Source organism: Dicentrarchus labrax, unplaced genomic scaffold, assembly GCF_905237075.1.
Source record: "Dicentrarchus labrax unplaced genomic scaffold, dlabrax2021, whole genome shotgun sequence".
NCBI classification, from domain to species: Eukaryota; Metazoa; Chordata; class Actinopteri; family Moronidae; genus Dicentrarchus; species Dicentrarchus labrax.
Window position 1 is genome coordinate 25,694,694 of NW_026136706.1, and position 25,243 is coordinate 25,719,936.

The following is a 25,243-nucleotide window of genomic DNA, read 5'->3' on the forward strand; positions in this document are numbered from 1 at the left end:
AAAGCAAAGTCTTTTTCTCTGTTTAAACTGGCTGCATGATTGATTATAAGACTTGAAACACCTCTGATACTTATGAAAACACAATAGTCTGCTTAAAGTAACACTACAAATCAATGATGTCTTACAACTTCTAAAGAGCACCAATCATTTTGGCCAAGCTCTTTTAGTATATCTTTGTAAAAGAAGTATTGTGCTTTTTAAGAAATGTTTTTATGATTTCTAAATACTTTCTGTTTTTTTATGTAGTTTAGCACCTACTACTGTGTAGTAGTGGTTTTGCATCACTTTCTAGTGCAGAAAGGAAGTAGAAGATTTTGTGAGCAGAAGCCTGTGATTTCCACAGAAGAAACCCTTCCCGATGTTCCAGCTTTAACCACATTAAGTGCTAAGCAGTATTTAAACACATTTAGTATTTGGTGATTAAAGTAATAAAGTAAAATTGTTATTCACGTTTTAAACATATCTGCACATTTGCTCCATGTATTTACTTTGATATTGTGGACAAAATCATCAGATTGGCAACAGACTGACATTGTGCCATTGTGCCAAATACAAAATTAAAATTTGGTTTTCACTGCCTCATTTGAAGTAAGCTCCCTCCTGTTTGCTCTTCTCTTCCCACCTGTGTACTGTGGTTGAAAATACTAGAGAGACGGGCCAATCAAAGTTCATGGTGTTGCTTCTTGTGCCACCATGAAAATAGGGCCCTAAATGTAACTAAAGAACGCTTGTCGGTTTTGGTGAACTATGCTCAATCAAACAGTGAAAGATGAAATCTCTATGCTTAAATTTCTCACATCTTGGATGAGAAGAGAAATAGACTGAGCTGCAACTAGGCAGAGATGCTTTTCTTTGTAGATTTCTTTGTTTACCTGGCACAAAAAGGAGAATAAACAACATAAAACATTAGTATCGGCCCAGAATTTCTCAATCGGCGTATCCATATAAATAACTATAAGGAAGACAATAGGCCTGTGAATGAGTTATTGAAAAAAATACAAAGTTCATGTAATTCTCTAATGCATTTATGCTTTTTATTGATTCTACGCTATAATAATGAAGGTAGATAAAGCATACAGCATGTTTTGGTTTTGTTGAGGCCAAACACTGGAAGTAGCAATGTTAAATGATTCCCACTTTGTTTGCACAACCCTTCAATCTGTGTAGACCTGGTCAGAATGCTTGCAAACACCAAAAAAACCCCTGAAAATTCAGTCCTTTTTGGTTTCCAACATTCACAACAAAACCAGGAACATGATGGGACTGCTCCCATTATTGATATAAATCCTTACAAAAACCTTATACGATAAACGTCGAATGTCTAATGTTTTCCCTATAATCTGTAAATGACTAAGAAAGCCACATATTCCACTGAAACATACAACAGCATCCATGTTTATGTGTTTACAAATATTTGCTACTGATTTCTTTCTGGCTCACAGTTAATGCTAATCAAATTTTCAATATTTCAGAAATATTTTTCACCATCTCAGGAGAAACCACAACAGAAACCCAAAAAAAGGTCAAACACAATTACTGCCAGAGAAAGATAAGTGTGTGTGTGTGTGTGTGTGTGTGTGTGTGTGTGTGTGTGTGTGTATGTACGACTATATGTGCTAGCAAATATTAATAGCAGTGATAACTGATCCCAGGCTCTTCATTAGGACAAAGCCAACCAGGAATCATCTTGGGTCTTGGGCTCGTTGGTCAGTCCAAATCTTTATGGAAACCTAAGAAGACCAAATCCAAGTAATGGTTAATTGTTTATCCCTACATAACACAGATGTGTCTTCTCCAAAACAGCAGTCAAATGAAAAATGGCTGGAATCAATTATTTTTGGTGATAAGTAGGGCTAGTTATTGCATGTTGATATTCATTTATATTTTCCTTTCTTTTATGGAAAAAGCGGTAATTCTGAATGAGTGAAACAACCAGCAGACTGAACACTTAATTTATTTCAACACAGTATAACACTACACAAATCACACTGTTTAAAACACAGAATAAATAACTTCACAAAAACAAATACTCCCTGACTTATTTACTTCACAAATTCACTCCCTACAAACTAACTCATCTCCTGCTTCACACCTCTCCTATCTCCGCTTGAACTCTCCATGTCTTCATCAACCGCTGGAGTTAGGGGCTGGTACAGGGGCCCGAGAAAGCCCCTGTAAATCACCTGGCCATCGGTTTCACAGGCTTTTAGCCCTGCTTGCCCGGACTTGATTCTGGTGCTCATTCCGGACTTACTGCCCAGCATCTTTCCCCCCTGGCAGCCCAAAGCTTCAGTGCTGGTAATGTAGACAAACCCCCATTATTCAGGTCAACAGTCTGGGTAGAGTCAGCTAATAGGACCGCTAAGTAGCTAATGGCAGTTGGTAGGTTACAGTTAGTACATGCAGCAGTGTACTGGTAGGTGACTTCCTGCGCTACAAGAGAGAAAAGGTCTGTGTTGCAACAATCCCCTGAGTTTGATGTTATTTTTGTTTTTCTGCGACTATCATACTAATGAAAAGCGATTTGACTGTTCTCACTGACTAACATAGTTGACTATTTGGGGGCAGCCCTAGTGATTACGTATTTGGCTGATACGTTACCTACTCTTACCCTACTCTTTAAGCTAAATAAACCATTTAAAAATCCATCCAAATAAATGGTTTTCCCAAGACATTGATGATCTGTAAATCTGCACTGATGTCATTACTCAGCAGGAGAGTTGCACTTACCTAAGAAGTCCAGGCCATGGTGATGAATACAGGGTTTTCATCCTCAGATTTTGACATGGCAGATCTGCGCCTTCTTTCAGCCTGGCTGCAGCTCTGGGAGGTGGTTGATGAACACACAAATTTAGTTTTAGGGTCGGGTCAGCAGCGGTTTCTGAGGCCAAACAGTGATCCATACCTGATGCTCAGTAAAAAAAATCTTGCTTATATTCTTTTTAAAAAAATGACATGTGTAAAACGGCACTTATGTCACTGAACTCACCCTCCTGACACATCTTATGGTAATTTTCAGGTCATACTTTTTCTCTGTGCCGCTGCCATGACACTTGAATGTGAATGCATTTTATGGCAGCAAAAGATCTACAGCAGCCAGTGTACAAGTGAGCAACAGACTTCACATGATAATATTCACAATGCGGATTAATTTTAATGAAACCCCTTTGATTCTGTTGATCATGGACCCTTACAGACTAAGGAATTTAAATAATGGAAAAATGGACACAAACCGTATGGTACAGACTTTATAACCACTTGGGAGTCTCTCTTGTTAACAGTGCTGGTAGGTCTGAATGAATTGTACTTATATGCTCATAGTTTCGATAAAGTTAACCAAATAATTTAATTGTGGAGAATCTAACTGATTTAATGAATGCTACATATTGTGAGATCAGTCCATATTGACAAAAGTTTAAACATTTATATTTGTGTAGGCAAGCTAAATGGCTTAAACGTTTTAGTTTTATTCATCCAGAAAATTTTCATAAAATCGAGATCAGGCCTCTTTTGGAGACTGGCGTTTATTTGTTAAAATGTGTAGCCACACCACGCTATTAAAGGAGGCCTGCATCTATTTGGGAGCCTGCCAAATAGAAACTGTTAAGTTTTATGGTTAGTGAATTTATTAGGGAAATGGGCATACCGGTGCACAGGTGTTACCCTGCCTGACACACAGCTCAACTTTGCAGTGCAGGTAGACGTCACCAGTCTTGCCAGAGAACTGGAATGAGTTGAAAGCGAAGTAGTTGGACGTTCTCAGTCCATTGCCCTCTGCTTTCACCGTCTGGTCAGCAGGGTTAGGACAGCTGCTCAAAAACAGGAAAGCAGACATGACAGGCCAGCCACAACAAACACAGGTTTAATCACTATGAGCATCTCTGTGTGTCTTACCCATTGATGATGATGTTATATCTCAGGGTTCCATTTGGCGAAGGCTGATCAGTTGCCCAGCAAGAGTCAGTCACCAAAAGGACCAAGTTTTCATCCAGCCCGTCTGTCTTCAACTCCACCCAGATTGTCTCATCCAGTTGAATGTCGGTGCCTGGCTCGATAGCTTCCAAGCGCTCGGAGTCTGTGTAAGCCTTCATGGTCAGATTGTAATTCCATTCTCCAGAAGTAATCTGCTGGATCACAGCGCTGGAAAGCAAGGACAGCTTCTTAAATATGCTAGGCTTCATTCTGCACACAGTGAAGCTCATTCAACCTTCTCTTAGTAACAGAAAGGGGACAACTCTGGAATTACATACAGTACTGTTCCCCCACCACACACCTGTGTTTTAGTTTGATGGCCAAGTTACTGATATTCGGCTGACTGTAATAACAGGAGAAGTCCATATGCACTTTGGCGTTACGGTTGATAAAGCCAAACGTGGAGAAGTTCTGTGTCATGATGGTGTTCTTGTAGGTAATGTGGGTTTTGTTTACCTAAATGGTCACATGGGCATGGACATTGTTACTGCACATTCAGGTTCACCTAACAGTTTATTCATTTTATTTCGTAACTAACTAAAGGAGAGTACCTACCATGACCACTGCACCGCAAGTGTTGCTGCTACTGTCGAAGGTGAACGTCACCATGTGGGTCAGGTTGTCCATTTCACCTTTGCAGGCCTGGTCATTGAGGTGTAAGACGGAGTAGTTGATGCTTTGCTCCTCCAAGAGACAATTAGCCAGAATTACCGAAGCAGATGTCTGCCCGCAGACCGTCGGCTCACCTGAAAACCCATTACAAAACATTATTTTAACTTAGCTTTTGTCCAAATGACTTCCAATTATAATTTATCTACAGATGCCACCGGTCGCCTTCCATATTCACAAATTGCCCAGAGCATACAAACTCAAATACTGCCTCTAGGTAGGGTCGTTAACATTTTTGTGATTTTTGCGGCTATCATAGTTTTTGCTTCATGCTTGGATAGGGACGGTGAGGCGAAAGTCTTGCAATCTGCAATTACACCGATAGAGGCTCCTTAACTGTACACACTGGTCCTTTAAAGGACTCTTTGAGAGTTTTGTGTATTTTAACATTGATTTCTTTTAAATAAATTAATTCTTATTATATGCATGAAAGAAGATTGGGAAGATTAATAACTCATAATTATAATTGTTTTGTGCCAAAGCTCTACATATGGCCCAGTGAAGTTATGGTGCAAGTCAAATAAATACTTGTCTGTCAGCTATAGGCTGCGATTGCTTATATCACTGATATTATTGTTATTATTAATATTAATATTATTATTACTACAGTTACTGTTATTAATATTATCACTGCTCATTGTCCCCCATCGTTGTTGTCGTCGTCATCATCTTTTTCATGTTCATCATCATCAGTCACTACTATTAGTGTAGTTGTTTCTACTGTTGTTGCTGTGCAACTGTCTGTCTGTCTCTGTCTCTGTCTCTGTCTCTCTCAGTCTCTCTCTCTCTCTCTCTCTCTCTCACCCCAACTGGTCGACCCACCTAGAGCCGAAGGGTCTGTCCTAGGTTTCTGCCTCTTAAAAGGCAGTTTTTCCTTGCCCCCGTTGCCAAGTGCTTGTTCACTGGTTCAAGGAGTTCGGTCTCAACCTGCTCTATTTGAAAAGTTTCCTGAAATAACTTCTGTTATGAATTGGCGCTATACAAATAAAATAAAATTAAATTGAATTGAGTTAAATATAAGAAAATAAAAGCTAGTTTTTACGGTGGTTCAAATAGGTAATAAAAACATAACGATTTTCATTATCTTCAGGTGATTATATACTCACCCTAATGAGTTTAATGGAAAAAGACAGCAATAACCAATGTAACTTTCAATTAAACGATGTGAGGTCAGTGGAAAAAGAAGTTGAAACAACTGTGATGTTCTTGCGTCATAGCTGACTCACCAAAAGTGCTCATTGATCTGTACTTGGAGGCAAAAATGGCCCGACAGAGGCAGTGAGGTTCCCCACCATAGTTCTTCTCACCACAGAACTCATGAGCACTGCAGAACCTGTCCTGACAGAAGGCCTGAGGGACAGCAGCTGCAAACACACAGACAGACAGACAGACAGACAGACAGACAGACAGACAGATAAAGGAATACATTCCATTTAAAAAGGCATAAAGAAAAGCTGCTTTTAAGAAACAAATGGCTTCCTGATTGAATGATGATAAATAGGGCAATCTGAGAATAAGATGAATTTCACATAGGTGCTAATCAAACCCTGTTAGCACTCATTTGATCTGTCTTAAAGCATAGCCAGCACCTTTTTATTTTGTGAATTTTTGTGTGTATTTTTTGCACCACAAAGAATTTCTACAGACAAGTAAAAGTTCTGCAATCTGGAGAAATTAGTTATCCAACAAAGAAATCTTTAAAGAAAATATTTTTGAATTGCCAAAATATAATTTACCCTTAAACTAAATACAAATATCTACAGATGGAAGGTGCTATAAACAAGGTCTTATTATCCAGCACAATGTAGGAGTTGATATCAGGCCTATAAGGTCATCTTGAAACACAATAAAAGATACTGAAAGACATCCTCACCGCAGTTGGTGTTTGACCTCCAGTTCTCCACCGTGACATTGTTTTGCTGGCTGCAGGCCCTGGCGTAGGCCTCCAAGAACTGGCACTTGAGACCATCCACTGTAGGGTATTTGCACAAAGTGCGTGTGCAAGCAGTTATGAAGGGCTCTGGGTTGATGTTGCAAGTAGTGAAGGGTGGGTGCTTCAGGATATTACACCTGTGAAAATGTGACATGAAAGTTCAGTCATCAAAGTTATCACATAGAATAAACAAGATAATGTGAGTTTATTTTCCAGCACATAATAAATGTGATGAAGCACGCTACAGAGGTTAATGTTGCCTGTTTATAAATCAAAAGAACGTTAAAATGTGTTTACCATTCAGTTGTAGTGTTGCAGTTGATTGTACTATCAGCAGTATCATTATACTGCATCTCACAGCTATGGGCAACAAAGAACAAGAAAATCAAAGACTGACCAACAACTTAATACTAAAAATACAGTATATTCATTCATTCATTCAAATGAGCATGAGTAATTGAGGTCTTACCCGCTGGCACTGTGTTTAGAGACCTGCTCTTCACTAACAGACCTGTTGTAATTACCACATAAACCCTGCACGGATGCTGCACTTGGTCCTGGACAGTTTAGGGAGAGAACACAAAGAGCAGCGCACTCAATGCTGGTCCATCTTAATCTCAACGAAACTTCTGATAAAGTTTAATTAAATAAATATATGTCATTCTGGACCTGTTATAACTTAAACCAAATTCAATGATATTGCCCAACCCTATGTGGTATTGATTTACATTTTTAAAAAACCTGAGCGGACACTTGAAATACAATGTACATCAATAATTAACCCACACAATTGTTTTGAATTATTTTAGGCTGATTAGAGTTTTCCCAGGACTGTGTGGGTGTGTAAAGACTGTGCTTGAAAGACCTCTCTCTAACAATCTTGTTACCTCTGTCTTATCTGTTTAGGGGCTGGACAAATTTGACACTACACCAATTCCTAGCATAGCTCTGCTCACCTTTAACCTGAGCAGAGGCCTAATCAGTTTGGGGATAGAAGGCCTTTACTGTCATTTTTCTCATCTGTAAGGAGAAAGCTGCCATTGTCCAGGAAAACAATTCCAACTGCCATTACTCTAATAAATATGTGGAGGAATTTTCTATGTATGAGGAAGGGGAGAGGGATATATGACCCACAATTTTTTCACAGCTTTTAGATCACCTTTAACTTTTGTGCACCTGTCATGTGGATTAATGTGGTGTGGCCATCAAAGTGGACAGAAACTGTGTGGTTGGAAGCTGATATCTTAGCAGTCACTCCTGTCTGGTCCTTTGAGAGCTCCACACCGTGGACCACCTGAGCTGTGGCGTTGAGATTCAACACGCTGTCATTCAGCTGCATCACGGCAGAGGAACAACGTAACACACTTATTTAAACATCACAAATAGACAAAAACCATGTTCTCAGCAGGGGCAGATATCAACAAATTCATGTACAAAGCTGTCACTGTATTTTTGGCACAGACCACAGAGTGCTGTGGTCTGCCCTCTAGTGTCTGAATGGAAGTAATACACTGCTTAGCTTCTGTAAATGGCCCTTTATTGTACTATAGTAGTTTTATAACTACTACATGATGTGATAAGGTGTTGGAGACACTTGTTGGAAATAATATGCAATAGTAAGGGGCTCCACAAATGGGTAGATGACCTTAATCAGCCCCTGCCTGTAGTGACTGAACATCAGTTATGATGACATCTAAAACATGTGGTCACTTCTGAAAGTAACAACATTATTTGACACACTAATACATGAACAGAGCTATTGTGGCAGCAGTTGACTTACCTGAACTCTGCCACCTTGTTCCAGGAAAATCTGAACACCTTCTGTGCCCAACTGCAGTATCACACTGTCCAAAAAACTAACATCTTTACGGCGTCTTTCCTGGAAAACCCCCAGCACCTGAAAGTCTGGGATTGATGAGGGCTTCATCAGAGTGTACCCACACCTGTCCGGGACAGAGTGGACTCTGCCAATGAAATCAATGACAGTGGAGCCGGTCACAGTACACATGGTGTTCAAGATGCAACTGAAACAGACGGGGAGAGACAGGTACAGACAGAAAATAACACCATCAGTTTTGGTAAAGACAAAAAACTAGAAGCACTTAAGATAAAAATAAAATAAAATATAGAAACTATAAACATTTTTGTAGCAGAGTAAAAACACTGTTCAAAGCAACAACAGTGGTCCAAGGCCAAGAGCTCAGTGCTCACAGGACCCTAACAGGATAGCTGAAATGTCATTTTTTCCATATGTTTTCTGTACATTTTTATTTGAAAATTGCACTACCCATAAGCTTAGTTGTTAAAAGTATTTGGTTAAATATTGTGTTAGCAATTATGTAATGAACTTAGCATACAGTCCCTCGAAGTAGAACCAAAAATCCTTATCAAGTTTTTCCTTAGTACCATGTCTTCAAATATTTACCTTCCATTTCCCTGGCAAAGCTCCATGGGGCCACAATCACTGACAGCAGTAGCAACTCCACTTACATTACAGTTTACAGTAGAGCAGATGTTTGGGTCCTTAACTGTCGTATTTGTCTTATAAACAAAACCTAGGTGTTGGGGAAAGGATAGTTTAAACTGTAAGGCAATCAACAGCAATTTCGAATTATCCTGTTTTGCTTTTGAGGCCTAAGATTGTACTTTAGGAATCACTGGATTTACTCACCTGAGAGTCTGCATCCACTCACGTCTGTTAGGACACCCTTATTTGTTTCATTAGTGTGGAATTTCTGTTTAAAAACTGTAAGGCCATTGACTTGTGAATCTGCCTCCTAGAAAGTGCCAAAAAGATATAGTAACTGTCTAAGTTTATAACTGAGATAAAATAATTATTATGGAAAGATTAAAACACAAACAAGACTCTGGGAAACACAAAAGTGAACTACAGCAAAAACTTGTAACCAAACTAAACTAAACTTTAAGTCTTCAGACAGCAGCCCATGCAGCTAGCCCTACCACTGTTGGGTAGTAACTGATTAGATGTAATCCGGATAACGTAATCAGATAGTAACTACATATATATGTATATATATATATACATTGAGGCCCTTAATTGGGACATAGCTCTTGATCTGCCTCACTATCCACCAACTCACATCACACTCTCAAAAATAAATGTAACAGATCATCCATATTTCTCTAAATACAGTATTACTTACAACATCAACATTGGTGTATCCAGCATATGTCTTGATCCCCAGAATTGCTTGTGTCCCAAAGTTTCCAAGTTCAACTTGTTCAATCTGACAACAGGAAATGGAGAAGACAGGGAGACTATTAAGCTTTCAGAACAGGCTATGATTTAAAATATCCCTTCTTATTACATAGTATGTATTATTTCATTAAAAAACAAAACAAAAAACAACTGACTAAAATGAAATGAAAACAATCCACAGAAATGAAATTGAAAAACACTCACTTGAGATTGTTGACTGTCTTTTAAAGGTATTATGTTCACACATTTCCCAGCATTCTTAATGTCTGGCAGAAGCTTATGAATCCCGGAGCCAGTGGGTATTTCTTTTGTCAGAACTGCCAGGTCACCTCTGTCAGCTGACCCCCCAGACATCAAAATGCAGTCATTTTTGATCCCAGGCTTGTATGAGCCATTGAAGCAAACTGCAAATATGTTAGCATTGAAGGCCACCTGTTCAAAAATCACAGGGATAAAACGAGTAAATCATTGTAAGAAGAATAGTTTAATCTTGAAAAGGTTTATTTATACATTTATGTAGTTGAAATTTGTTACTTGAAATTATTAATATGTAATTTAAAAAAACTGTGGGTAGGATTTAGTGGCATCTAGTGGTGAGACTTCCGAGAAGAGGACCCGTTCCTTCTATAGATAAAAACATCTCATTCTAAGGAAACGACACAAAAATCTTATTTTCAGGTGATTATACACTAATGAAAACAAACCTATGAATATTGTATCCCATTTCTAACATCCCATAGATCCTCCTAAATGTTACACACTGGATCTTTAATGACGTTTAATTGTATGTTAATTTCAATAATTATTTTAAAACATTGTTTTCTCTCATTCTGGAGCCACGTCTTTGTCTCTGCATGAACCATGTGAGAGCTGGAACCATATCAACCTTACAGGTGATACATTTGTCATAGAGGAGGAAATCCAAATTTGGTCATGAGTTGTTCTAAAGGAGAACAGTCTGGCTTCTTGCCATCCAACAACTACGTGCAACACACGTACAACAAGAAATTCTTGCTTTACACCGTTTTCTATAGTCATCCATCACAGTGTATACAATATACACCGATCAGCCATAACATTATGACCTCCTGGGCACCCTGGTGGCTGTGGCTCAGAGGCAGAGCGGGTCGTTCCTAAATCGGAAGGTTGGGTTCGATCCCCAGCCCCTGGTGCCACATGACAAGATACTGAACCCCAAATTGCTCCCGATGCTGCTGTGTGAATGTGTATGAATGTTAGTTTCTGTTCGATGGACATCACTGAGTGAATGTGTGTGAAAGGGTGAATGTGGCACGTAGTGTAAAAGCGCTTTGAGTGGTCAGAAGACTAGAAAGGCGCTATACAAGTACAGGTCCATTTACCATTTACCATAATGTATGTCATCTAGCCATAAAAACTTCTGAAACATACTGAAAGAGATACATATTGGTCACATTTTGTGACTCACTGGCAAGACTGAACTAGCACCATGTTCATGTCAGTGCCCAAGTACTGAATTGTGTTATTTATGCAACTGAAAAGACCAAATACAGAGTCTAAGGCTTGCAGCAGTATTGCACATATCTAAACATCAAAGGCCCTTTAACTAGCTTTACATTGGATGCACGGAGACAAAAATTAGCTAGTGTGTCTGAGAATTTTGTTCACTTAACTGGTTTAAACTTGAGAACATCAGTCAGTAGGTGCAAAGACCTGCATATATCTTAAACATTAGAGTTTATATTACTTACATAAACTTTGTAATATTTCTGGCCATAATAGGTGATTGGGCACGAGGTGATGTTCATCTCCCCAGAATTGGTAAATGTCTGGTTTGTTGCATCAGTACCTAAAGATATGGAGACACATGCTTTGTGCACAAAATATGTGTTCTTACACCAATAAACAAAGAGTGACACCTAGATCACACAAATGCATTTCACACTGATAATTGCGAGAGAGAATTGATAACACTCTGAAATGTCTAAATATGTAGCTTGAGTCAGCAGCTGGTTAGCTTAGCTTAGCATAAAGACTGGAAACAGGGGGAAGCAGTTAGCCTGGCTCCAAGATTAAATTTTGGTAACAAAATCTGCTTACAACACATGATAGTGTGTTTGTTCAATCCGTACAAAAAATGAATTGTTAAAACAACAAATCGGAATTTTACGTTTTATGTGCCATGCTATTTTATATCGTGAGGACACAAGAAATTCCTGGAGCCTAAACTGGTTGTATGCAGTAGGGTAAGTTCAACATACGACGAAGTATGACTGCGTTTTAGTTGTAAAGCCTTCTTACCTGTTGGCAGGATAAGTGCAGCCAGGAGTAGTATGAAACAGAGCATGCTGGCGGTTGGTTGACAGGGACCTGAAACGCAGGTGGAGTAGGTATAATTTACAGTTTTTCCAATCAGAAAATTAGTTTCTGGGAGTCAGGGGCAGTTCTAGAGAGATATTCATGGGGTGGAACATATATTTGTTAATTTAACAATCAGATATATCAATATTTGCTTGGTAAAACCCCCAAATTAAGATACTTGAACTAAAAAAAAATCACACATTCGTAAATTGTTGAATAGAAATATCTAAAGGTGGCATTAGAAAATAATACCTTGTTTTTTATCAAAATCTCAGATATTATACCAAATATATGCCTTTTTTCATTGAACTTAAGCCTGAAGTTAGTAGAAAATGTACTGTAATTTATTTTTTAACATTTGAAAATTAATATGTTCAATTTGACAGCATTTGACAACAAATTGAGGTGGACAGGTATTCTTTAAGGGGGGGCAGCTGCCACCCAATGTCACCCCTCTACTTTGGCCCCTGCTGTGAGTGGCCTTAAGACAGCAAGGGCAAAGTAGGAAAAAGAGCAAAACTAAATTTTTATTTATTTATTTATTTAACCTTTATTTAACCAGGAAAAGTCCCATTGAGTTACAGTAACTCTTCTCCCAGGGAGTCCTGGCCAAGACTGGCGGCAAAAAGTTTCAAAAAAATGAATATATACATAAAAGACAGGACAAAGGTTACATACTATACCACAAGTCTCTGTACATACACTATACTAAAAACAAATCTATGTCATCATCTTTTCGTCCCTTGGGTCTGACGAGAGGTCATGGTCTTTTTATTAAACCTTTAAGAAAATCTTGCGTCTGCATTTAAAAATTCAACTTCTTAATTTTCAATGTGCCAGCCTTAACTCTATTTAATAAACTATATTTTAATGCTAACAAAGATAAAATATTTTAGTCTAAATGAGTACTTTATTACCCCAGGGGATAAGACGCTTGTTTTGATAGTAAAGGTTGCTGAGCCCTGGACTAAGAGATAGACAAACCAACTGACATTAACATCCCTATGGAGCCACAGCAACACCTAAATATATAGTTTCTGTTTAAATAAATAAACAGCCAGCTGTCCATTTTGTATAAACCAACGTTCAGCAGACATGGGCCTTTAATGAGCCTTTCCTTCTACATTAATTATTAATGTTAGGTGGGAGCAGATTAAATGTGTTGATGTTCCCCACACTTGCCTACACCTCACTCATTTTGGACCATATGTCAGAACTAGTAGGGAATTTATTTAACAGCTATATCTTTGATGACCGAAATGTCATCTGCAGAAGATCACAGATGCAAAGGACACTTCTTCTTTAAGTAATTTCCCCACGGGATTATTACAGTATGTCTGATTCTGCAGGAATACTAATAATAATGTGGCAAACATATTCAAGCATGTTTATTTTCCTAGTGGAGTAAGAAAATTTCTAACCAAAAAAGAACCCCAACATTTTATTTTCAGAATAATTAAAAAATGTTTGCAAGTTTTCTTACCCTCTGGACGAATTGTCGGACACCAGGGACGCCAAACAGCTCTGTGTCTGAGAAGTATCACTGGATGCTTTAGCACTGATTTGCCTCTCTGTGTGGAGGAGCCAGCACTTTGTCTCCGTTTATATATACTGTATGTGTACAATCTTGTTTACTCTCCAACAGACATTCTCACATATTCTTTTGACCTTTTGTCTTCCCAAACTGGCTTCGGTCATGGAAAATTCCTGTTTCCAAACACTCTGTAATTAACTGACAGCTACTGATGCAGAATGTGATTACAGCTTGACAAGTCTAGGTGTCAAACTTATCAATGCCTGATTACCGCCATTATAAAATTCTGCACATTTTGAAGGAGACAGCTACTTTGTCAGCTGACTTATTTGGCCTGTGTTAAAATCTATTATTCATTTATTATTTTTTGCAATTTAAACACAGCTCAAAAATGTCTTATATTTGATACAAATCTTGTAACATATAATACAGCATAGATAATAGTATTGACATGGCCATCATTAAAAAAATCTGCCAACATATTAATTAGTAATTGTTAGATACAGTTTGGGTTCAGGGTCAGATTAGTCAGCATTTATTTGGTTCTGAATAGAATCTGTGTTGTGCCTATATTTAGTTTTCAAATGCATATTCTGTGTGAACGCCCTACTGCGTAGACATGTGGTCTGTAAAAGAAAAAAAGCCAAAGACAAAAGAAAAATATCCTAAAGCTCAAATGTTCAGCTTGAAACAGGAGATCTGGTCTGGAATGTAACTGGGCAAGGAAGAGTTTGACAGTTCTATTATGAATTTTACCTCCAGGGAAGAACTCTGACACATGCAAAGTCTAAGAGTGTCACAAACTCAGCACCAAAAAATACTTACTGGTTTAGAGAGTAACATCACATTTTACACAAGCTCCCTTAAAGGCAAACACACATAAACTCCAAATTACAGTAAGATACACCAACAGCACACTATTAATTTACTTTACTCAGATCATTTTCCATAATCCTTTTGAAATGGTGCTTCACATGTGTCAGGGAGTACAGATCAGTGCTTGGATTTCACATGTTTCAGAGTATAGGAACAAAAGATTTGACCAAACATTGACAACATGGCAGTAGATAGAGTTTGCTTGTTTGAGATTGGGATGGCACCATTTTCCAAAACTCCAAATTTCCATCCCGCCAAATGGATTTCAGTCTGTCCTCAGACATTTAAATCACCTGCTGCTTGTGCAGATTATGTACTCTTGCAAGCAACACAGAAAAGTGCATCAATTTTGCAGGGTACTGTGGGTGTGTGTTTGACCTCTTGGATAATCACAGCCTCATAAAACTGTACAACCACAAGAGGATGTGGGGATCCAAAAGATGGATGGCTTTCCTAGCTATTTTGACAATAAGGGGGTTTCTGAGCAACTTCATGAACAGAAAGTGCTTGTCATCCAATGGCCAAAAAATGAAATTCTTACAATAATCTCCAAATGTCAAAGGTTTCTGATAAAAAACAACAACCTTGGAGCAGTTCCTCATGGTCTTACTGTTTTAATGGGGTATTCAAATAGAGGTCTAAACAAAACCCAATGTGTATTATAGATTTATGACTAGAAAAACTTGACAGTGATGAACTAAAGTTAATCCTAAGGTTCCGAGCTTTCAGATGATGTGTACCACTTGTATAATGACATTATAGTGTGTCCACCACCTCTACATGAGTAGTACTGTTTAATTTGAACCAGACTATTAAAGATGCGCGAGTTGCCTACTTTTCTGATCTGACATCTCCTCCTGCTATCCATGCCTCCTCTCCTGCTGACTGTGAAAAATTCCTGTCTTTGTTCATTGGCAAGATCGATGGTCTAAGGTCTCATTTTCCCCCTCACTGTTCTTCCCCCTAAAACATTCAGTCGTCTTATTTTACTGTCTGATTTTGCTCCTATCTCTCTACAGATCCTTTCAAAAACTGTTGATAATATGCTTCCCTCCTCCAGTCCCTGTGACACAATTCCTACAACTTTTTTAAAAACCATACTCCCTGTCTTAGGTCCTAGCCTGCTTTCTATCATCAATTCCTCTCTCACATCAGGGTCTGTACCTGAGCTCTTTAAAATTGCCAGTGTTCAGCCACTTCTTAAAAAATCCTCTCTCAATCCAGACCAGTTAGAAAACTTTCCCTTTTATCTAAAATATTTGAAAACATTGTTGCGGACCAGCTCCTGCAGCTGGTAGAAGGTCATAGAATCTTTGACAAATTCCAATCTGATTTTGGCCAAAAACATAGCACCGAGACAGCATTACTCAGTGTCTAATGACATCCTTATGCATGCTGACAAAGGTGAAAGCTCCATCCTTATTCTTCTCAATCTGACTGCAGCCTTTGATACCATCGATCATGCCATTTTACTGGATAGATTACAGAACTTGGTTGGCGTTTCTGGTACAGCTTTAAACTGGTTTCATTCCTGTTTGTCTAATAGAGTCTTTAATGTCTGCATTAATAATCATGTGTCCTCCTCTGCTCCCCTGCTATGTGGTGTCCCTCAGGGGTCAGTTCTTGGTCCAGTTCTGTTCTCCCTGTACATGCTGCCTCTGGGTCATTTCTTCAGCCGCTTCCATGACATTTCATACCACTGTTATGCCGATGATACACAGATCTACTTTTCTGCGAAACCCAATAACCTGAATCAACTTTTCTCTCTCCACAAGTGCTTAGCTGCTACCAAAGACTGGATGTCTCTTAATTTTCTCCACTTAGATCCTGACAAAAATGAAATAATTATATTTGGCCCTGAAAACATTGTCACTGCAGTTGATCAGTTTATTGGACCACTACGCACTATATCAAACCCAATGCTAAGAATCTGGGTATGACATTTGACCATGTCACAAAACTTGTCCAGTCTTGTTTTCTGCAGCTACGAAATATAGCAAAAATCTAAAGTTTCCTGCGATCTTGAACAATTAATTCACAGTTTCATTTTCTCCCATCTAAATTACTGTAACTCCCTCTACACGTGCCTCAGTCAAGCTTTGTTAAACCGTTTACAGTTAGCTAACTCTAACTGTAAAACTAAAGGTCACCGTGCCTTTGCTGTTTTAGCCCCAACATTGTGGAATAGTCTCCCCCAATCCCTCAGATTCACTGAATCTGTGGACTGTTTTAAGCAGCTGCTCAAAACCCACCTCTACAGGCTTGAACATCTCCTTGTCCGTTTTCTCATCTGTCATCTCTCTTTTAATTTATTCTTTCCCTCGTTTTATCTTCGGTAACACTTTATAATGAGTACACACTATTAAGCATTAGTTAATCCAATCCAATCCAACTTTATTTGTTAAGCTCTTTAAAAACAACCAAAGTTGACCAAAGTGCTGTACAGGAGAATAAATAAGACATCATAAATGTAAACAGTGATGGTGATGATGAAGACCACTGTGAGGAATATAGACAGTGATGGCGACAACACTGGAAAGTTCCCGTGGCAGATAACACGGACGAAGTTATTTACGAAATTAGTTAAGCATGAATACATACTGAATTCATAATTTATAACGCATGAATACACAGTATGTAGTTTATAAACACAGTTAAAATGTTTTATTCATCATTGATAAGCACATTAGTTATGGATTAGTAAATACTGAATTCATCATTTATAAAGCATGTTTCTGCTGTAAATAGTCATTACTATGTGGTTTACAATCACAGTTATAAATGTTTTACTCTTCATTGTACTGTACATTTCTGCATGCACTTGCACATCCACTATTCAGACATGTATTAATGATTAGTGACTGTGTTAGCAGATGTTCTATAAAAACTCACAACAAATTCATTTTCTAATGATGGCCTATAAACAGTTATTAATGCAGGAATTCACAGTTACAAAGCACTTACTACTCGTTTATTAAGTATTTTGCATGAGCTCATCTAAAGTGAGCACTATCTATGGCTTATTAAGCATTTACAAATGAGATTTAAAGGCTGGCAATGCCTCAAGACTCACAAAATGTTCAGTTATCTTAACAGACGAAGGAGAGACACAACACAAAGGGATATAGAACATATTGTATTGATATTTACTGCAACTTCCCAACATATTGTATGAAGATGAACAAGGGTGGTTTATGAAGACATGCTATTGTTGTGATCTTATCTGTTTGGGACGTGTATGTTGAGCTTGCAGTCCCGCTCTCAGCACGTCATCAACGTGATGACGGTGGGAGGAGGGATGTATTTATATTTACGTTAACTCTCAGAAGTTTCTGACAGTGCAGCCAAGGGGAGCATGGAGAAGCACATTGGAGTCGGCGGCCGTCAGCGGCACTAGAGGTGAGTATGTGTCTTTGTTTGGTAGCACACTTTATGGTTGAAAGCTCCCCGACTAACGTTACTAACGTTACCGACCCGCCCGCGGTGGCTAAGCCGACCTAGTCTAGTCTCGTCTAGCCGGGCGAGGTGAGTGCCTAGCAGCGGCAGGTCGGCTTAGCCACCGCGGGCAGGTCGGTAACGTTAGTAACGTTAGTCGGGGAGCGAGGGCAAACACCTGCAGCTGCTGACAAGCTAACGTTAGCTTTCAACCATAATGTGTGCTACCAAACAAAGACCGTGGCCACAAGAACAGTTTCTTCCCGTCTGCAGCTGGCCTCATTAACAAGGCAGGGAACCCCCACTGACACTGACTCTTAAACCCACCCTGTAGATATGCATTACTTTAATACACTCCAGTTGGTTTTTCTGTCCTGCACATTGTAAATATCATTTTTGTACAGTTTTAGATTTTGTCTTTATCTTTCTTTCTTTTTTGTGTGTTTACTTTAAAAACACTAATAATAAATTGATTAAATTATTTCATTTTACAGTGTAACAGGTCCTAACTACACATTATAATGTTGAAAAAATCTTATTCACTTTTGAACAATTTTCAGGCCGTTTTTTTCATTATGATCATGAGATGAACCATGTTCATGGCATAATAGTAACCAGGATATGTACTCCCCCTGCTTCCTTTTCTTGGTCATGGCTGTCCTAAAAATATATGTAATCAGGACAGTGACTTTATATTTTAGCATTGAAAAAAAATTGTGGCATTGAAAACCAAACCTAAACTGAAAAAGGAAACATAAAACACAAACTGAAGTGTTGCAGTGTTGGCACTTACACTTAAAAGGGTAACATACATTAAAAAGAATCCAACAATGAATGTAACAAACTTGTTTATTTTTTGATCCATTAACTTCCATCCATTAATATTTTATTAGCTTATTTTAATATTAATGTTTATGTTTTAATATCTTCTTTTTTAGAGGGGCAATAGAGTTGAGTGTTGTTTGGAGTGCGCCTGCAGCACTATTAGCAAGATGGTCAATTTGGGAGGGGCTATGGTTATTATAGGAGTCCTCTGTTATATTGAGACATAGGATTGAATTGAATACAGATAGAATCTTTACATTAAATGTAGCTACAGCACTGTCAGACAGACATCTGATGTAGGAAGTTTTGCAAAATGGCCTGTAGTGTAGTAATAAGAATTCAAAAGTAATTAAGTAATGGTGATAAAAAAGGATTATGTGGGAAGATTATTAATGTTCAATATCAATGCCATGTGATAGAACGAGGTCAAGAGTGTGATTAAAACAATAGGTGGGTTTATTTACAGTCTGACAAAACAATTTGCCTAAATATGAGATAAACGCATTACTAAGGCTGTCATTATCAGCATCCACATAAATATTAAAATCACCTACAATAATTATTTTATGTTTTAAGGACTAAACTTAATTTAAAAAATCAGAGTATGGTCCAGGAGCGTGCTACACCATAACAAACAGAACTGGCTGCAGTGTTTTCCAGGTTGGGTGAGCAACACTAAGAACAGGGCTTCAAATGAATTATAATTTAGTAGTGCTATCAGTTAAACGCGTTATTAACGGCGTTAACGCAAACCCATTTTAACAGCGTACATTTCTTTATCGCGAGATTAACGTTCTTTTTGGCCTAGCACACTTTGTAGTTTTTTTCACTTGCTGTTGCAACTAGTAACGTTAGAAAAACTACAACACCGGGCGCCGGGATAGCTCAGTGGGTAGAGCTGGCAACCCATGTACCGAGGCTGAGTCCTTGCTGCAGCGGCCCGGGTTCGAATGCGACCTGCGGCCCTTTGCTGCGTGTCATCCCCTCACTCTGACCCCCTTTCCTGTCTATCTTCCGCTGTCTCTATAATAAAGACAATAAAAGCCCCCCAAAAATATATATATTAATTGCAAGTTAACTATGACATTAATGCGATTAATCGTGATTTAATATTTTAATCGTTTGGCAGCACTATAATTTAGTTTTAGAGCAGCATGTACATCGTCATTGGAGACATGTTGAGGAGAAAGGAGAATATGGCAAGGGGAGACAAATTACAGTTAAAAGTAGATGAAAAAGTAATTTGAGAGAGAGAAATTCTGTCAGCGCTATTAAAAAATGTCACTAAAGGGAAAGTGGGAGGAGTGATGTGGAGGAGGAAAAGAGATAAATTAGTTATGTTTCTCATTTCCTCTGTCTAATGATGGAAACGCTGGAAGGAGCTAAACTCTGCTTTCCTCAACTCAACTCCTCCTGCAGGAAGACCATGCGTCCTTACTCTGAATCCATGGTCACTTACATCATCCTGTCCTCCATATCTGTGCTCACTGTGACTCTCAACCTGTTGGTCATCATCTCCATCTCACACTTCAAGTGGGCAAATATCTGATCAATTTATAAAACTGGTAGCTGTGCAGAAAATGACAGCTTAAGCACAGAGTGTGAATGAAAAGTTTCATGTTTCTAAAATATGTCTTTGTGTTTCAGTCATGGCAACTATCGGCCATAATGATAATATTACAAATAATACTACAAACAGTGTTAAGTACATTGCTCTCTTATCTCTCCAGGCAGCTCCACACCCCCACCAACTTCCTCCTCCTCTCCCTGGCTGTCTCAGATTTCTTTGTGGGCCTCCTCATGTCCTTTCAAGTTGCCCTCATAGACGGCTGCTGGTTCCTCGGTGACCTCATGTGTGTTGTGTATACTGTTTTGGACTACATTATTACCTCGTCCTCAGTAGGAACCATGGTGCTCATATCAGCTGACCGCTATGTGGCTATTTGTGACCCTCTACATTACCCTTCCGAAGTCACTCAAAAAAGAGTAAAAGTCTGTATTTGTATGTGTTGGATGTGTTCTGCTTTCTGTCATGGTCTGATGCTGAAAGATAACCTGCAACAACCAGGCAGGTATAACTCCTGCTTTGGAGAGTGTGTGATTGTTATTGATTATGCTGCAGGAATTACAGATCTTGTTTTGTCCTTCATTGTTCCCATTACTGTCATTGTAGTTCTGTATATAAGAGTTTTTGTGGTGGCTGTGTTTCAGGCTCGTGCCATGCGGTCACATATTGCAGCTGTCACACTCCAGAAATCAGTGAAAGTAACTGCTAAAAAATCTGAAATGAAAGCAGCCAGGACTCTTGGTGTTGTTATAGTTGTGTTTCTAATATGTACCTGCCCATATTTTTGTGTCACACTTACAGGCCCGGACACCTTACTCAATGCTTCATCTGCTGCCTTTGTAATATGTTTGTTCTATTTTAACTCCTGTCTGAATCCTCTAATCTATGCCTTTTGTTATCCCTGGTTTAGAAAATCTATTAAACTCATTGTTACACTTCAGATACTGCAGCCTAACTCTTGTGAGACCAACATACTGTAAACAGACACTGTGGAGTGACTGAAAGTAGGCCTTTTCTGTGTTAAGGAAAATGGATTGTAATTAGACCTGTACTTGTATACCGCCTTTCTAGTCTTCCGACCACTCAAAGTGCTTTTACACTATATGCCACATTCACCCTTTCACACACAAAGTCGATCAAATCAGAATCAGAATCAGAAATACTTCAATAATCCCAGGGGGAAATTATTTTGGAAATGAAGTTTTTGTGGTGGCTGTTTCTCAGGCTCGTGCCATGAAGTCCCACATTGTGACTGTCCATACTCAGGCGTTCAATGACTGAAAGCTAAGAAATCTGAGATAAAAGCAGCCAGGACGCTTGGTGTTCTTATAGTCATGTTTCTGCTCTGTTACTTTCTGTATTGTCTCTCACTGGCCTTGACATATTGATTGGTTCTACAACTGAGGTCTTTATGATTTTTCTGATGTATTTTAACTCCTTTCTAAACCCAATCATCTATGCCCCTTTCTACCCCTGGCTTAAAAAAGCTATTAAGCTTATTGTTACATTTCACATATTAAAGCCTGACTCCTATGATGCCAACATACTGTAATGAGACAATGATAAGTGAAAATACTGATGTGTGTTTTTATACTTATACAGTGGTTCCCAACCTGGGGCTCAGGACCCCCACAACTGTTGATTTTAATGGGTGTAAGAAAAATGTAAAATTATCCAAAGCATGCCTATATATCTGAATTTCATTAAATTCTGTGAAGAAAGCTAAATTAAATTGTTATATTTTAAGTTTAGATTATTTGAAATATAAGCACAAGGTATATTCACAGAGCCTTCACTCTCTGATCTCATTCTACATTAGAAAGGTATGCAGTCAAAACATCCACAGAAATAATAGAGGAATTGATGCACGTGGGGAGCGAAGGCTGGCTCGTGTGGTCCGATCCAACACACGAGCCACTGTAGCTCAAACTGCAGAAACAGTTAATGCTGGTTCAGGTAGAAAGGTGTCAGTACACACAGTACATCACAGTCTGTTGTTATGGGGCTGCAGAACATTCTGACCACCAGGGTGCCCAAGTGTATATGAATCTATAATTTCATTAATTATTTTCTGGCTTTCATTAAGTCTCTGGAAACAGAAAACAATTAATGGTCTGAAGGATCAAAGCTTTTTCATCAGGGTCTCTTGCTCTTTTCCTGAGCCAGAGAATCCAGGATGCATCTTTTATACAGCACATTAGATTTTTTTCCATGAAAAGATTGTTTGACAATTCTTTTTACTTCCAAATGTGATTAAACAATACTTAAATAAAAGAATGTTTTTTGCATTTTGCATATTTGTTTGTCACAATAAATAAAGTACTGATTTCATTTGAATAAGACACTTGCTCATTACAAGGTTAATGTAGTTGTGAAAAATCATTCTAGTAGCACTCTAAAAATAAAAACTAGACTTTAGAGAACAATAAAAGCTAACCAACACAATATTGTGCACTTACAGAACCAACTCAAATATACGGAGCCCCTTAAGGGACATGGGGGAAAAAAAAAAAAAAGTGAAACGTTTCTCGTGCTCACGAGAAACCTTAGGTTAAGCACAGGCAGTTGTGCTTCCTGTACGTATGCCTCTAGGCAACGCAAAATGTACCTGATAGTGTCATCAACCAACTAAAAGATGATAAGGTAAAGTCAAAGAACTGTGACAAACGAAAAGTCAGGAGGGTTGAGACAGTGAAGTCCGCTCTCATGCAGAGAGTAAGAGACTCGGGGAACAACGGAATACTCCTGCCAACAGAGACACAGAAGGCTCTGGTATTGTTGGCAATAAACATGCAGTCAAAGCCACCCTGCAGATTAAAATGGGATGGCTCCACTTTGATAACGGCACTTATCACCAGATCAAAACAAGAAATGGAGGTGGAACACGGCACCCGTCAGTCCAGAATTCAGCAACTATGGGTGAACTGCTAGAGACGGGCAAGGGCTTGTTTTTTTCCAAATGGATATTCATCCAAAGGACCAGTGGAAGACTTTGAGTTTGATATTCGTGATTACAGTCACAATGCAGTATCCCCTGAAGTCACAGTGAGCCAGCTGCACGAGCAGACTAAGCTACGAATGCTGCGCATCTACACAACCTCCAAGGCTAAATAATGGTGATAAAAGATAAGGCTAAAGATGTATCGGACTTCAATCTAAATATGGTATATTCAATTAGACGGCATTAAACGGGGCAGATTGTGGATGCAAATGCTGCACAATTCTGGTGCAATTAGTAGGTGCAATTCATTCTTTGTGGATCTGGCCAAAATAATCTTAGTCTTACAGCCATGTTGTTTATCTGGCTTTCTTCTCATGAAATTCAACAACTAGAATCAATGATTTTTAAGGATGAATCTATTGTCTTAACGCAATGTCAAATCTATTAGGAATATGAAGCTATATATATAATATATATCTGCTGAATCAGGGGTGATAGTTGAGTTGCAAGAGGTCAAGAGATGTAAATACAATTTTCTATACATATTTGCTCCACTTCTCTCTCCACTTATGTGCATGTTCAATCACAATAAGTTCAGAAAGACTTGTTTTGAACAGTTGGACAATCGTATTATATATAAGCCTATAATTTGCTGATCTGCTGATTTTTTTATAGACTAGGACAATGCCGAGACGATCCTTGAGGAACAAAACCAGGAGACGTCATCACTGGAGGACTGGAACTGATCATCGAGTGGATCATCCAGAGAGCTCCACTGATTTAGATCCAGCACCCAGTGGCTCAATGCAGGAAAACCATGAAAAAGTAAGCCCCAGTATTGCATTTTTATGGACCCCACTTTGTGATATACTGTATGGAACTTGTGTTGTATGGAGATTAATTTGTGCCAAAATGTTCAAACAATACTTTGAATTGAATTGAATTAAAATTGAAACAAAAATTGATCAATCAAAATATCAAATACAAAATTGAAACAAAAAAATAATGTCAAAGATAAAATTCAAAACTTGCAAACTCGTGAAGTCTGTGAGGACACAGAGATAGGGTTTAAGAGACCATGATTTTGTTGCAAACAACAAATGTAAATCCATATAAAATTTAAATGCAGCTACGATGATGGAAGTGGACAAAAGGTTTTGAGTTCAATGCCACATTAACCAATATGCATATACCAAAACAATCTGCTCAGGTGCAAGATGTTTTAATGAATGTGATAGTACACATGACGTCTTTGATCAGATGATGCAAAAACAAAGATAAGGTAATAATGTTTGTTTTGTTTTTTTCATTTAATTATCAACAGAGAGGAGAACCAATCAGTCAATCAAGACCAGCAACTCCTGAGATGAGCAACACAAAGGTCCTGCATCCACCATCTTCCGATGATGTTGGCAATCATACTCGGCAATCAACAAGCAGGCATGGATCTGAAGACGAGTGTTTAATGCCTGTGTCAAATCAAGATGCAGACCAGTTGTTAAGTGACGAGTTGGATTCCCCTCTTGCCCTTGCCATCCAAGCATCTCTTGAGGACTTTGAAGTAAACTTTGGATCCGTTTGTGGTGATGATGCTGATAATCAAGACTCCACCCTTCCCAGGAATCCACATGACTTCAACAGTATGCAGGTATAGTGTAGAACTGAGTCATTTCTAACAGTTCTGTAAAAAAATGTTACTGCCATTATTGATTATTTTAAAGAGTTTTCACTATTCATTATTCTGTCTATAAAATGTACAAAAACAATGACAAATTGTCATCCCAAGTTCTCTCACACCAAGCTGATGTTTTTAGATTACTTTTTCATCCAAACAATCCAAAACCAAAAGATATTCTATGTATTAAAAATCTAGAACCACAGCATAATTCATTTCTGCATGCTAATTGATATATTGATTGTCAAAGTCGTTG

General features: G+C 38.5%; 3 protein-coding genes across 4 annotated transcripts in view; 2 read left to right on the forward strand and 1 right to left on the reverse strand.

Annotated features, from left to right (window-relative positions):
• LOC127365344 (trace amine-associated receptor 13c-like) overlaps positions 1–25,243 on the forward strand; it is a 64,389-nt gene that overhangs the window by 15,350 nt on the left and 23,796 nt on the right. The window lies entirely within an intron of this gene.
• Positions 1,010–13,778, reverse strand: LOC127365288 (alpha-tectorin-like). Of its 2 annotated transcripts, none has more exons than XM_051403227.1 (19): positions 13,618–13,777; positions 12,075–12,143; positions 11,525–11,622; positions 9,999–10,226; positions 9,739–9,822; positions 9,246–9,351; positions 9,000–9,129; positions 8,355–8,598; positions 7,751–7,907; positions 7,044–7,131; positions 6,872–6,934; positions 6,515–6,711; positions 5,868–6,005; positions 4,528–4,718; positions 4,274–4,428; positions 3,895–4,140; positions 3,647–3,809; positions 2,731–2,823; positions 1,010–1,730 (listed from the first exon to the last, which is right to left on the reverse strand). In XM_051403227.1, the coding sequence occupies exons 2-18, from the start codon at positions 12,118–12,120 to the stop codon at positions 2,731–2,733; spliced, it is 2,427 nt and encodes an 808-aa protein (XP_051259187.1). In that variant the 5' UTR covers positions 12,121–12,143; positions 13,618–13,777; the 3' UTR covers positions 1,010–1,730. The 2 variants fall into 2 exon arrangements, with proteins under 2 accessions (XP_051259187.1, XP_051259188.1); XM_051403228.1 differs by lacking the exon at positions 1,010–1,730 and adding an exon at positions 1,831–2,295 and having other exon boundaries at positions 13,618–13,778.
• On the forward strand, positions 20,168–22,659 carry LOC127365345 (trace amine-associated receptor 13c-like). Its single transcript, XM_051403364.1, has 2 exons — positions 20,168–20,337; positions 20,535–22,659. Exons 1-2 carry the CDS (start codon positions 20,168–20,170, stop codon positions 21,349–21,351), a joined length of 987 nt encoding a protein of 328 aa, XP_051259324.1. The 3' UTR covers positions 21,352–22,659.

Bases quoted from the DNA above. Each gene is read 5' to 3' on its own strand.
- LOC127365288 (XM_051403227.1), bottom strand. From the start codon at position 12,120: ATGCTCTGTTTCATACTACTCCTGGCTGCACTTATCCTGCCAACAG. The intron at 10,227-11,524 runs GTAAGTAATATA...ATTTTTGAACAG, and splicing joins AGAAATATTACAAAGTTTAT to GTGGCCTTCAATGCTAACAT. The intron at 4,719-5,867 runs GTGAGTCAGCTA...ATGGGTTTTCAG, and splicing joins CAGATCAATGAGCACTTTTG to GTGAGCCGACGGTCTGCGGG.
- LOC127365345 (XM_051403364.1), top strand. From the start codon at position 20,168: ATGGAAACGCTGGAAGGAGCTAAACTCTGCTTTCCTCAACTCAACTCC. The intron at 20,338-20,534 runs GTGGGCAAATAT...TTATCTCTCCAG, and splicing joins ATCTCCATCTCACACTTCAA to GCAGCTCCACACCCCCACCA.